This window comes from Emydura macquarii, unplaced genomic scaffold, assembly GCF_026122565.2.
Source record: "Emydura macquarii macquarii isolate MOO-44397 ecotype Brisbane River unplaced genomic scaffold, CSIRO-AGI_Emac_v2 contig_968, whole genome shotgun sequence".
NCBI lineage: Eukaryota > Metazoa > Chordata > Testudines > Chelidae > Emydura > Emydura macquarii.
Window position 1 is genome coordinate 7,354,991 of NW_027131105.1, and position 13,654 is coordinate 7,368,644.

Genomic DNA, 13,654 nt, shown 5'->3' on the forward strand with positions numbered 1-13,654 from the left:
GAGGGGAAGGCATGGCCCATCCATGTGCTGCCTTAGGAGAGAGCTGGAGGAGCAGCCATGGGCTGGTAGCTGGCGTAGATCAGTGTGCTACACCCAGAGCTGCTGTGGGAACACGCTGCTCCTTGTCTTGTAAAGCTTCAAATCAACCCACCTGGCTGCCTGTGGGAAAGTCTTTATTGAATAAGGCAAAGAGGGAGACATCATTTTACAAAGCACTGCTGTTGGGTACAGACAGCGCCCAGTGCTCTGCCCTAGGAGCCTGCAGTGCAGCAGAAGGCACAGTCCACTCACCCATTAAAAGGGCTAATAAGGGAGGATGAAACTGGGCTGGTCCATCTTGGATGAGGCCTCCCCCCTGCTCTAACTTTACTCCTCCCCACCCCCTCTATACAGCTTCAAGCAGTGCTGCTACCTAGAACCCCTTTGCCCTGAGGAGCAGTGCCGCTCTCCCCCTGGGGTGGTTGGGTTAAGAGTGAAATAACCACCAAGGGGGCACAACAGGTCCAGCACTTTCCAGTGAGCTGGCTGCTGGAGCAACTCACAGCTCACAGGGCTGAGGTGATGGAGGAAAGAAATGTGTCCCCAGCAGGGACCAGCCCTGAGAGGCAGTTCCAAGCCAGCTGGAGCATTCACCAGGTTGGTGGATGTGAGTTCAGGCCCCAGAAGACAGAGCCTCCTTCCTGTAGTGTTGTGCTCCTCACACATCAGGTGTTTAGGAGGCTCAAAGAATCCATTTCCTGCCCTGGGTTGTTACTTTTCTTCCTCATCCTGGTCACTGGTCACTGATTCCTCCTCCTCCTCGCTGTCATCCGTGCTCTCTGTGCAGCCACAGCGCAGTCTGTTTGTGTTCACAAACAGGTCACTGTCGTCCTCTGAATCCTCCTCTTCCCCAGAGGAGCGTGCAACTGTTTGTTTCCGGTCCCTGCTGCAGAAAGGGGGGTGGGGGGGGCTGTCAGTTCCAGGCCTGTGGCCCTCGCCATCATGGGGCTTCCTCCTTGAGGCAGCTGCCCCAATGATTAGGGCACTAGCCTAAGAATGGAGACTGAGTTACCTAGGAGTGGAAGGGACCTGCTGGAGCAGTGGTTCTCAACCTATTTACCACTGGGGGCTGCCTATGCAGCTCTGTGTTAGGTGGGCCACATCCACACTATATATATATATATATATATATATACACTACCTGTATGGCCCTCAGGATGTCACAGGAGCAGCAGCTGTGTGCTGATTTGGCCACAAGTGGCCCATGGGCCACAGCTTGAGAACCACTGACAGTGGAGCCCCATCCCTGCTCTTGCAGCCAGCCCATTGTAGAATCCATCAGACACTTATCCAGCTCCCCCTGCAACCTGAGTGGGTTGTGTGCCCCCACCCCTCAGCAGAAGGCTATTCCAGAACCTCCCTCTACTGATGGGTAGAAACATAATTTCCAGTCTAATTTATTCCTGGACAGTTTAGCAGCTGTCCCCACCCTTCCTCACTCACCTGATCTCAGTGCTGGGCTGACTTTCTGCAGGGTCAGAGGAGAAGGCCTCAGGCCTACAGGGAACAAGGCATGAGATGAGTGCAGCCCTGGCTGTGAGACGATGGCTCAGCGAAGGGGAGACTGGGCCTTTCACCTCCAATCCAATCCCAGGGTATGAGACTGCTTCAGCAGACAGCGAGCCTCCTGTGCAGGAGGGGCCAGGAGCAAGGCCTAGCACATACTTGTTTTCCCAACTGACCCAGCCCCCCAACTATTTTTCATCGAAACTCAAACTCATGGAAAAACTTCATCTGACAAAGTTTTCCTGGCTTTTCAATTAACTAGAAACAGATTTATTTTTAGCTAACAAGCTTTCAAAAGCTTTTCAGTGAGAAACTCCAAGGGAAACTACTTCTACTCTGTCCCTGCCTCCCCACTGATAAGGATTCATAAATCGGGGGGGCCAGAAGAGGGCACTCACTGGGATCATCTAATCTGACTCCTGTATAACAGGCCATAGGACTGCCCTGAATTAATTCCTTTTCAAACTAGATCAAATGTTGCCAAACATCAGAGCTGGATTTAAGAACTGCCAGCAGTGGAGAATCCACCACAGCTCTTGATCTGTTGTTCCAATGAACCTTCTGCTTTCAAATCTGAATGTGTCTAACTTCAATTTCCAGCCATGGGCTCCTGTTAGATGTGTGTCTGCTAGACTATAGAACCCATTATCAAGTTTCTGTTCCCCATGCAGGTACATGTAGACTGAGATAAGGTCATCCCTTAAGCTAAGGTTAAGCTCTGTGGAGTCTTTCATCATAAGGCACGTTTTCCATTCCTTTTATTCTTGTAGCTCTTCTGTTACCTGTCAATGTTCTCTTTGAACTAAGGCCCCAGGATTCCAACAGTAATCACATCAGCACCAAACTGATTATAAACAGCATCTGCTCCCTGCAGACAAAGCAATGGTCCCCTTGCTAGAGAACTACCACCCCCATCTGCACACAACACCTAGGGAGCGAACCCCCTAAGCTAACTACTCTGCTTCTATTCCTCTCACTCGTGAGTGGTGGAAATCAGACCATCTCAGTCATAGGCTGAGAACTGAAGCCCAAATTGAGCAGTGAGGGAATTTAGTCCTTGGAACAACTTAGCCAGGTCTGTAGTGGATTCTCCAAGAGGGTGGCCTGGGGGCACTGGCCCAGCATGGGACAGAGCAGGGTTCAGTTCCTAGCTCTGCCACTGCCTTTGGGCAAGTCACGCTGTGTACCTTGTGCCTCAGTTTCCCCATCTGTAAAAGGGGGCTAATACTTCCCTACGGGGCAGGAGGCTGTGAGGGGAAATCCCATGGCCAAAATCCCAGCAGGGCAAGTGACAGATGGGCACTGCTGGGGGAAGCAGCAAGGTTCGGGCAGGGAGTGGTATGTAAAGAGGAGACGGGACCAGCTGGGGAAACCTCAACCTGAGGAATGATTCTTGGGCCTGGGCAAATGCCCATTAACTGTCTTCTCCAGCATCTTGGTGACAGGGGAACAAGAGCAGGGAGTCTGTGAGCTCACAGCTCAACACAAACCTACCAGAGCCCCTCTTTCTTTAGGTACCGCACATGGTCTTTGTACAACACAAAGTTGATCTCAGCCTTCACCTTCTCGCCCTCTTCGATGGGGTCCACGAGCAGAAAGTCACCTGCAATGGTAAAAGAACAGAGTGGGGTGGAGGGCTGGTTTAGATGGGGAATGGGAGACAGCACCTTTCCCCTCTAGGGGTTGCCCACTCTCATCTAGCCCCACAGTTGGGGGACTGGTGGACTCGGGGGCAGGGAATGGGACACAAGAGCTTCTTCCTTTCTTGGGGTAATGACTCCAATCTGCATCCAGGGGAGGTGGGATATGGGGCCTTTCCCTTCTACAGGTGCCATGAACCCAGGTGCACTATACTACTCACCTCGTTTGATCCAGATGTTCTTGCGGAATTTTGTGGGCATGCTCACTAAGAATCTGGTCCCCTCGGCTGTTTCCACCTCATGGAGGTTGTTTCCCGGGGTCCCCAAGACCTGGAGGAAGGAACAAGTTGACAGGGAGGGGGATTAACCTCAGAAGTTGCTTCCCGAGGGAGTGGATTCTCCAGCACTTAGCGCCTACAAATTGGAGCCTGTCTCAAAGTGATGCTCTAGCTCAACCACCAGACCTGGGCTGGATCAGGAATGGCTGAGGGTCAGACTAGATGATCAGGTTGGCCCCTTCTTGGCCTTGAAATCTACTACTCATATAGGGCTTTTAGATGGAGCACACTCCACGTGCTCTGCCTTGCCCATAACACTCGCAGCTTTGCAGCAAGGCAAGGACTGGCTGAAGCCCTGATGCATGAGATTGGATTGCAGTTGCCTGCAGGAAAGGATCTTCTTCCCCAATGCACAACTGGACAGATGTATTCCGGGTTTTTTCTTGCCTTTCACTGAAGCATGGTGCTCATGCGATGTGATGGCAGGGAATTGCTGAGATGATACATGCCCAGATGCTCCCCACTGGCAACCCGCACCCCACACTGAGAGGAAAGTGAAAAACCCCAGGCTTCCAATGGAGCCCAGCTAAGCAGGGCTGCTCCCTCTCTCACCCGGACAATCTGCTGTTGAGGAGATGGCACCACATAGTCCTCCAACACCTCCTTCACCACATGCTTCCGTTTGGTTGCTTGGGACATCTTGGTGTGTTAGCCCTTGGAGAGAGGATCCCTGCAGGGCAGGTGATATGCTGAATGACAGGAAGGCACACGTGTTCTGGAAGGCTATAAGGAGAGAAGGAACAGTAGAGGGAGAAGAGTCTTGTTGTGTCTTCCCAAGATCAAATAAGCTTCTAAAGGCAAAGAATCCTCCCGTGAGAAGGAAACTGGACTGAATCAGGACATGTGGGCTCTATTCCCAGTTCTGCTGCTGACTTGAGATCTTTGCCTCTCCTCCCCCATACATCCTTTGTCTACATACAGTGCAATGTCTTTAGGGAAGGCATTGTCTCTCATGAACTGTCTGTACACTGCCTAGCGTGATGGCATCAGGGTCTGTGCAGCACACCGTACCATGGGGGTACAGAAACCCTGCCAGCTCCCTAACTGAGATGGGGGCCCCACTGTGTTAGGCACTGCATAGACACACAGTGAAAGACAGTCCCTGCCCTGAAGAGCTCACATTCTAAATAGACAAAGGGCAGGAACAAAAAATGAGGCACACTGAGAAGGGTCATTGGAATAGAGGAGGAGAACAGAACCCAGGCAGCCTTGGGTCTGAGGCTAATGCCTTAGCCACTAAACCACACCGCCAACCTATCAAGAATGTTCTGTTGTTCTTAAGTTATCAGAAAAAGTTACTAGAGGTACCATCCCCCAGGAGGGGGTAGAGACTGTCTACTCTCCCAAGAAGCCAACAGCAAGCAGCACCACTACCTGCAAAGTAGTTTTTTGGGGAATAAAGAAAGGCTGTCCGTCTCTGATAGCTGAGCATCCAGTGCTGAATTCAGTCCCTGAGGCATCCACCAGCCCTTGACACACTGGAAAAGGAACAAAGACAACTCTGTGGCTCATGGAAATAGGCTGAGACTCCCTCACTCGGGGAAGGAGGCAGCTCCAAGATACCTCTGCTCTGTGGGAAAATTCCCAGCCAGGATCCACACATTGTTCCCCATAGTAATAATTCTACTGAAAATGTTTTAGCCATGAATCGCAAAGTGCTGCACCACAAAGAGGTCAGGATCATCCATAGGGAACTGAGACACAGAGAGGGGAGGGGAAGGGACAACACAGGCAAACAGTGGGAGGGGAAAGTGAAGCAAAGAAAGGGCATGGCAGGGACTAGAACCCAGGCATCTTGAGTACTAACTAAGTGCACCATCCCACTGGGCTATGCTGCCTGGAAAGATGGCCAGCAAGTCTGTGGATGATTGCATGAGGGAAGTTAATTCTTTAAGGTTAAATCAGCTTCCCAGACAAAATCATCCACATCAGAGAATGAAGCAAAGGCCCCAGAATGAAGCAAAGACCACAGAAACAGAGACGAGGTTGATCCAGTCACTTCGTGCCATAACCCTGTTATGGCTTCCTTGTGATTAGTCAGAGGAGTGGGGTCCAGTGAATTAGTCACCGCTGTGCCTCAGTTTCCTCATCTACAAAGACGGGGCTAATGCCTGCATTATCAGCCCGCGCTGAGAGTCATTCCCAGCCCTGCTCTAAGCATTAGGACCCCCCCACACCCCGAGCTGGGATGGAACCCAGGAGTCCTGCCCCCCACCCCCATCGCACAGATTCGTCCCCTTCGATTCTCCATCTCCCGCGCCCGGATCGCCTCCATGTCCCGGGGCAGGGGCAGGGGCTGGACGGGACCTTGGTGCGGGGACCATTGCCCCGAACACCCCGGGGGGGGGCTCCTGTTGTCCTGATACCCAGGGGCTAAAACTGCCGCTGCCCCCCGCACAGGCAGGACTGGGGAGGGTCGGGGTGTCCCTGCGTCTCCCTCCGCTGGACCCTCCTGTCCCCACCTGTTCGTCTCCACATGGAAGGCAGGCAGGAAGGAAGGATTCGGATCCGGATTCGGATACGGAACAGCGCGACCCACGAGCGCAGACGAAGAGACTCCGGCCGACGACAACCGCTTCCTGCTTCTCCCGCGGAGCCTCCCCCAAACCCTTCCCCGCCCCACTTCCGGGTGCCCCGCTCGCCTCCCGCCCCACTTCCGGTCACCGCCCCCTTTCACTCTCGCTGGGCCTTGGTCCCTCCCACTGCCCCAGCCTGGGCTCGCGGGCGCGGACTCAGCCTCTGCCATGGGCTCGGCCGCCCTGCGGGCTGGGGTATCGCGAGGGGCGTTATTATGGGATGGAGGGGTTGCTACGGGCCACCCACGAGAACAGGCAGAGGTAGAGGCTGTGCCCCGCCCGCCCATTGGTTACTGCCGGCGGGAGGCTGAGTTGGTAATTGGTAACCATCGAATTTTCAGCTGGCTAGAGTGTAGGTTCCGAACTCGATGGTTCAAATGTGGCTGGAGCGTTCCTGGGAGGACGCCAGGGCTGTTGGGAATCATAGAGCAGAACAGATGCATCCTAGAAGCACGTTGTACTCTATGGTTAAAAATGCGTGCGGAGCACCCTTGGGAGGGCTGTGTAGGGCGTTATAGAGCGCCTTCCCGGCGTGACCCGGAAGAGGAAGTGCGGTTTGCGCAGGCGCAGTGGGTAGCCGGTTGGGCGGGAGCTGTGGCGCGGGGCGGCGGCAGCAGCAGTAGTAGCGGTCGGAGCCGGTGAGTTGTTGTGGCACCGGGCGGAGGCCGCTGAGGGTAGGGTGGTGTCTGGGTAGGGGAGCCTGGTGGGGCGGAGGGGAGGGGAGCTTAGGGAGGGGAGCTGAGGAGGGAGATGGGGTAGATGGGCGGTGTCTCTAAGAGAGGCGGAGGGAGCCTGGAGCGAGGGGCTGGAGTGTTTGGGGCAGGTGGGTCTCTGGAAAGATGGGTGGGGCTGACGGTGCCTGGGAGGGCTGGATGGGCCTTATCCATAGAGGAAGGGGCTGGGGCCAGGAGTTCTGTGTGAGGGTTGGGCTGTTGGTGTCTGGGGGAGGTTTAAGTTAGTGGTGGTGGTGGTGATGATGATGATCCTTAGCTCATACCATTTGTAAATCTCAAGTGATTTATAAAGGAGGGTCAGCATTATCCCATTTTACAGATGGGGAAACTGAGGTACAGAGTTGAAGTGACCTGCTCAAGGTCAGTGGCTGAGCTGGGAATAGAACCCAAGTTTCTTGAGTCTAGTTCAGTGTTCTACCCACTGGGCTACATTGTGGGAAAAGGAGGGGTAGAGTGCAGGTGTCTGAAATTAAGGGGGTTTCTGTAGAGGGCAGCACTCAGGATGTTGGGCAGGTGTGGTGAGTTTGGAACGGGGTCTCTGGTGTTGAGAGAGGGTTTAGGTTATGATGGGCCGGAAGGTCAGGGGTGTCTGTAGTGAAGGGTGGTATCTGTTGGGGCTGAAAGTGTCTATAGGCCGGATTGGGATGGAAGGGGGTGGTGGAAGGTGTTGCTGAATGGTTGGAGGGAGGATCTTCTGAGGAGTGGGTCTGGGGGGAGGGAGGTGGGGCTGAGTGTGTCTGGAGAAGGGAGGGCGGGGTGTCTGCCTTTCTGGTGAAGGAGGGGTGAGGGTATATGTAGGTGAGGGTGCATCTGCCAAGGGCAGGATCTCTTAAAAGGGGGGAGGGTGGCTGGAGAAAAGGTGTCTTTCTGGAGGGGTGTGTGTGGAGGCTGAGCAAGGGGCTTGCTGGTATTTGGAGATAGTTGGGGCTGAGGAGGATGGGACAAATGCATGGGGACAGGACTGGAGGCACTCAGACGTTGGATAGGCTTTGTTGCTTTGGGCAAGAATTGTTGTGGAAGGGGGTCAGAAGTACTGGGAGGTTGTGGGGGAAGCAGGAAAAGGGGGCTGAGACTCCTGGGTGCAGGATGTTGCTCCTGGGACATCAGTCTCCCTTCCCATCCTTAAAGCGGAGGGTCACAGCTTCTAACTAGCTTCTATAGTATGTCCACGGGTCTTCTCTCTGCCTATGAGGTGTGGATAAGGAAGCTGACTAGGAAACATGCTTCAAGAAAAACCTCTACTCCATTTAAAGTCCAGGGCTACCATTGTCTCCTCCTGTCAGATCAGCTGTGTGATAGGCTTGAGTTTTACAGGACTACGAAGTTAATTAATGCTTGATCTGTGAATTCTCTCTCCTGTGGTCAGAAAATGTAAAGGGGAAGGCAGTTTTAAATACAAATAACCATTTTTGTATCTTTGTCTCCTTTTGTTCACCATGTACCAGAAGCTCTGTCAGCTTTTATTCCTGCCTTAACTATATGTTAGCACCATTTGTTCTGCTCCTGGCCTCTCGTGAGATGATTCCATTGCCAGTGGCTTCTGTTGTTCTCATTAGATTGCAGTTGTCTTGTATGCAGACAATTCAGTGAGCTAACACTGTGGGTGTATATTCAAATATTAACTTAAGAATTGTGGATAAAATTTGACACTAGCTGTCAAGTATCTTGGAAGCTACTTTTATTGGATTCTTCCCAAAAATATAAAACTCCCACACTTCAGAAAACAGATTCCCCCCTCCCCCACCTGTAATTTGAGGGCTTGTTTATTTTAAGTAACTGACAATCTCTACAACTACACTAAGAAACTAAAAGCTGAAGTTGGGCATTAAGAGAGAAAATTGAAATACTTCATCCAATCTCATAATTGCAGCTGAGAGCTATGATAAGGGAGTTAAGATTCCTACAACTAATTAATAATAATTTTCTATTTCAATAGTGATCAAAGGCCCTTTTGTGCAGATTCTGTACACAGATAATTCTTGGCCCATATTCCAATCTTCCTTAAATTTTTTTTTAAAGGTTAGAAGAGACCATTAGGTCTATTCTGACCTCCTGCATAACATTAGCCATACAATGTTACCTAGTTACCACGGTGTTGAGCCCAATAACTTCCCACTGTTACATTCAGACTGGCCTATGTGACAGAGGATATCTATATATAGAACAGGTATATACATCTCTTCTATATATAGCGTTGGGCACTAGCCATGCAGTTTATAGCTTTTCTGAAAGTGATCTGTGTGCCTGTACAGACCTGAGAGTGTTCTCAGAGGTTTGGCGGATGGCTGTTAATGAATCTGAATTGCAGTCTCTGTGCTTTGTGGAAGATCTGTTAGAATATGAGATCACAACTAAAAAGGACTTTTGTAAGCATCTGACCACAACAGAATTACTGGTATCTTACTATGATTAGTAGGGTCTTGTAAATAGTAAGTACCTGCACTTGTTACTGTCCTCACTTAAAACTTAGAGTGGGTAAGATCTTGCATTTTGGACCAAAATATCTTTCTCACACACTCAGTTCCTCAAATCCTGACTGTGTGCAGGTGCAGCTAACATTGATCTCTGGTACAGCAGGATTCAGGGCTCTGTGGCACATGTTGCCTCTTATTACAGTGGATGCTGACCTCTGACTTTCTCTCCTTTCAGATCTAGCACCATCCAGTATGTCGTCCACTTCCCAGAAGCACCGGGACTTCGTGGCTGAGCCCATGGGAGAAAAACCTGTGGGAACTCTAGCTGGGATTGGGGATGTTCTTGGAAAGAAGCTGGAAGACAAAGGCTTTGACAAGGTCTTCGGAGACTTTTTTTTGTGCAGCTCTGTGTATCTTTAGAGGGTGGAGTTCAGAAAGCTCAGCTCTGACTGGGTTAGTGGCTTGGGGGAAACAGTGTGGGGAAACTGGGGCTTGAAACTTATCCACCAGCGATTTTGGAGCACCTTGCATGACTCCAAGGGGCAAAAGTTCCTCTTAGATCAGGTGCCATCACAGGGCACTTTCTCCCTTGGATGCTCTTGTCACAAACTGAGCTAGCTAGCTGTTTAAGGGGATTATGGCTCTTCTAGATGTAGCCCACCTTCTCTAGTGGAGAGAATGGGTAGTTACATGCTGTGGGAACATGGGACTTAGAACCAAGCTTGTTGGGAGGAGGTAGGAAGGCTGCCTGAATTCAGGGAGAGCAGATGTCAGAGTGAGCGTTCCATTAAAGAGCAGGAAGAACAGCCAAGGATGAGCCCTAGGCTGAGTCCTCCAAAGGTCCTAGATGGGCCTGGGGGAGATTAGAACCTCTGCATGGAGGGTGTGAGCCAACTAGAAAGGCTGGGATCTGTGGTTTGAACTCTACATGAATTAAACCAGACTCCTGAAAAGAAAAGGATTAGTGAGAAAACACCTGTTGTGTGAAATCTGATGAACGAGAGAAGGGGAAACTGAGGTAGGGCCCAAAACCACATTGGGCAAGACCTGCTATAATTCCTCTTGTAACAAGGTTAGGAGCAGGACAAGTGACAATTTACCTTAACCAGTATCTTCCTTAAAAGATCACTATCCCACTCTTACAAGATTGCCCAGGCACTCAGAGTTGCTTAGACTGGGTTGGAAAAGCTATCCTGGCCATGGCCTAATTCTTCTTACCTCTACAGAGATTCTAACACCCTTGATTCCGCTTTCACCTGAACTATGTCATGTCTCTTAATGGGCATAAATACAAAAGCTCCAAGCCATAAATTCTCCAGATCCCTTGTTTTAAAAAATCCAGCTGCCCTGTGGTTTGGAATCCCTTGTGTGTGGAAGGAAATTCTTTCGCACACTGTCATCCTGAGTTGTAGAGAATTCAGAGATCCCAGCCACTGTGGTTTGGGTGAATGCAAGACTTTTATTTCTATCTTACTATATTGTCCACTAGAGGTCACCCTGAATAATGGCTCTAGATCAGCGGCTCTCAACCTTTTTTTCCCGAGTACCAGTCGGGTCAGGTCAAGTACCAATGGTCCTGTCCCGAGTGGTACCCGAGTAAATAAAGGGGAGAACAGTGGCATCGGCAGGGTTGGAATGCGGAGAGCAGTGCCCTCCGCTGAATCCTGGCTGCCGTTACCCACATTTCGGCGGAAGGGTTTCTAACATCGGGACATGCGGAGCCGGCCGGGTTGCTTTTCAGCAGCAGGGTTTGCGGAGGAAGGGATTTCGGCGGCGGCAGGGATTGTGGAGGGAGGGATTTCGGCGGCAGCAGGGGGGAAGACGGCGGTAGGCTATGCGTCTTTGGCGGGGGGGAGGGGGATCGGCGGCAGTAGGGTACGCGTATTCGGCTGTGGGGGGATTCGCAGCGGTGCAGCCGGCGGGGGGTGTTGCGGAGGGGGGGTTGCGGCGGCGGGGGGGGGGGGGGATTCGGCGGCGGCGGCAGGGTACGTCTCGTGTGCCACCAACCCATCCTCCGAGTACCACCGGTGGTACGCGTACCACCGGTTGAGAACACCTGCTCGAGATGTTCACAATGGACAGCAAAATGCACTCTTGTAGGTAGGAAGGATAGTGCAATGGCCTGGGACTCAGACCTGCGTTCAACTCCACCTGAACCACAGACTTTCCTCTATGAACTTAAGCTTCATTGGCATAGCTATGTGAGTGTGGGATGTGACTTTTTTGCTGACAGCTAGGCTGGCAACTGGACTGTTCTGCCATTACGCTGTCTATACTGGGAGACTTTGCTTGCCATTATAGCTGTGTTGTCTAACCTTAAGTGTAGACATGGCCTTAACCCACCCTATGCCTCAGTTCTCCATCTGTAAAACAGGGATGTTGCTCCCAGCACTCACTTCCCTGCAAGGCTAAAGCCCATTGATCTGTGAGGAGCTCAGCTGCTAGTTATGTTAGTATCGAGATTGCTTTATGAGATGGTGTAAAAACCGTTCAGCTATCACATGCCTTCTAGAGACCAATCAGTAGACAGCCTGGGACTGTCCTATCCCCACCTCCATTTAGCAGTGGGCTTTGCAAGTATCTTAACTATCAGTTTTGATATCATTTCCTTTCTGTTCTCAGGCATATGTGGTACTTGGGCAATTCCTGGTTCTGAGGAAAGATGAAGAACTCTTCCGGGAGTGGCTGAAAGACACATGTGGAGCCAACGCCAAGCAATCCAGAGACTGTGCTGGCTGTCTGCGGGAGTGGTGTGACGCCTTCTTGTGAATGTTGGCCCTTGCTGCCTCCACACTAGCAGTCACTATTAGGGCTTTCATAGTTAGCAGGGGGGAAAAAATCTTCCCAACCCTTCCACTTTGTACCAGAAGGCAGAATGAAATTGGTAATTTATGAAAACCCTGTGGCATTTAGAATATCTATTTACTTGGCTCTGATTTCTAGCCAGAAGGAAAAGAATTGTCCCTAGAACCTGCTATTAATGTAACTAATCAGATTTCTTCTGGAGAAAGGGAGGGTAATGTTCTACTCTATACCTTTTTATTAGATCTGTGTTTGGCTTTTATAGATACAAGATTCCTCACTGTTTCAGACCAGCTAACTCCTAAAGCCTTAATAACCTGCATGCTTGTAAAGGGGAGCTCTTCCATTGTCTTAATTCAAACTCTCATTGACTTGAGTCTTGCTCACTGTTAGTTTAAAAAAAAAGTTGTGATTTTAATCTTTCTGGCTTATTTCTGGAGCAGTTGTTTGTGGACCCTCCAGATCGTTTTATGCCACTTGGCTTTCTTTGGAAAAGTAACAGTGGAAGAAAACATCATTGTAAAGTTTTTTAAAAACAATAAAAATCAGCTGTGTTAATATTCCAGGGCTCTCATTGCTTTAACTTGTTTCCTAGGGGATCTAGGAGGTGGTGGAGCAGATGTGGATGGGGTGTTGGCTGCAGAAGGGCATAGCACTATGAAGATAGGGCATAGCCTCTTGGGGGCTTAGATCTTGGCTGGAGAACATGCTGCTGGGGGTGGGTGTTGAAAATCTAGTCTAAGCCTGCGAAGGAATTCTGTCTCTCTCATTTCCCTGGGCTTGTTAAAGGGCTGGCCCTTTAAGACATTGTGTTTCTAGCCTTTCAGTTCAGCTCCAACTATCCTTAAATCCTTATGTATACCTGGTAGCAGGACCCTAAGGAGTCAGGTCTTCCTCTAGCTTGTGGGGTGCAAGAGAAGGGATACCTGTTTCAGCTGGCAGGTTCCCCCAACGTCACCCCAGTCCTTGGAGTGTCTGGACCGGCATGTTGGGCAACTTCCTGACTATTTGCTGCTGACACAAAGTAGTCCTCTGCCTCTCTGACAGCTGTGCCTTCTGCCTGGGATGCAGCCTCTTATCCAAATGTTGCTGGTCACCCAAGTAGCTGGAGCTGAGGAGATAGCTATTCTGCCCCTTCTCTTAGTGGCTGTGACAATTAGGTTTATACACCCTATCACAGAAGTCTTGTCCCTTTTTGTGGCCAGGGGTGTGTGGACCAGTAACTTGCCACACTGTATCTGGTGGTAACAATGGTAGAAATGAAGTAGTACTGAAAGGGCTCACATACCATTATCATTTAAGCCTGCTTGGAGCTGTCTATCTCCCTGTGGTTGAATATTACACTGGGAATGCACATTCCAGGTGTGGACAGATTCCCTGTGATAAGGTTTTTCTGTCCAGGTAATGTCTTGGAGGTTGAGAGCCACCCCCATGTGTTGAAGAAATTGGCAGATGCACTGGCCAACCTCATCACTTCTACCCTGCAGTTGTTCAATCCTCAAGGGGCGAGGGAGGGCCCTGGTACCTAAGGGAATTCAGGCAGCTAGTAGGGAACAGGATTAGAATTCAAAAATACCTTGACCATTTGTCTGAAATCAACAAGAC

At 50.7% G+C, this 13,654-nt stretch overlaps 2 protein-coding genes across 4 annotated transcripts; one reads left to right on the plus strand and one right to left on the minus strand.

The window, feature by feature from the left end:
* Nucleotides 1-136: 136 nt before the first annotated feature.
* EIF1AD (eukaryotic translation initiation factor 1A domain containing) lies at nt 137-6,116 on the minus strand. Of its 3 annotated transcripts, XM_067544065.1 has the most exons (7): nt 5,986-6,116; nt 4,898-5,001; nt 4,076-4,246; nt 3,407-3,515; nt 3,040-3,148; nt 1,483-1,536; nt 137-925 (listed from the first exon to the last, which is right to left on the minus strand). In XM_067544065.1, exons 3-7 carry the CDS (start codon nt 4,160-4,162, stop codon nt 751-753), a joined length of 534 nt encoding a protein of 177 aa, XP_067400166.1. In that variant the 5' UTR covers nt 4,163-4,246; nt 4,898-5,001; nt 5,986-6,116; the 3' UTR covers nt 137-750. The 3 variants fall into 3 exon arrangements, with proteins under 3 accessions (XP_067400166.1, XP_067400168.1, XP_067400167.1); XM_067544067.1 differs by lacking the exon at nt 1,483-1,536; XM_067544066.1 differs by lacking the exon at nt 4,898-5,001 and having other exon boundaries at nt 5,986-6,086.
* Nucleotides 6,117-9,487: 3,371 nt separating this feature from the next.
* Nucleotides 9,488-12,609, plus strand: BANF1 (BAF nuclear assembly factor 1). The gene is made up of 2 exons (XM_067544456.1): nt 9,488-9,625; nt 11,870-12,609. The coding sequence occupies exons 1-2, from the start codon at nt 9,500-9,502 to the stop codon at nt 12,014-12,016; spliced, it is 273 nt and encodes a 90-aa protein (XP_067400557.1). The 5' UTR covers nt 9,488-9,499; the 3' UTR covers nt 12,017-12,609.
* Nucleotides 12,610-13,654: the final 1,045 nt, after the last annotated feature.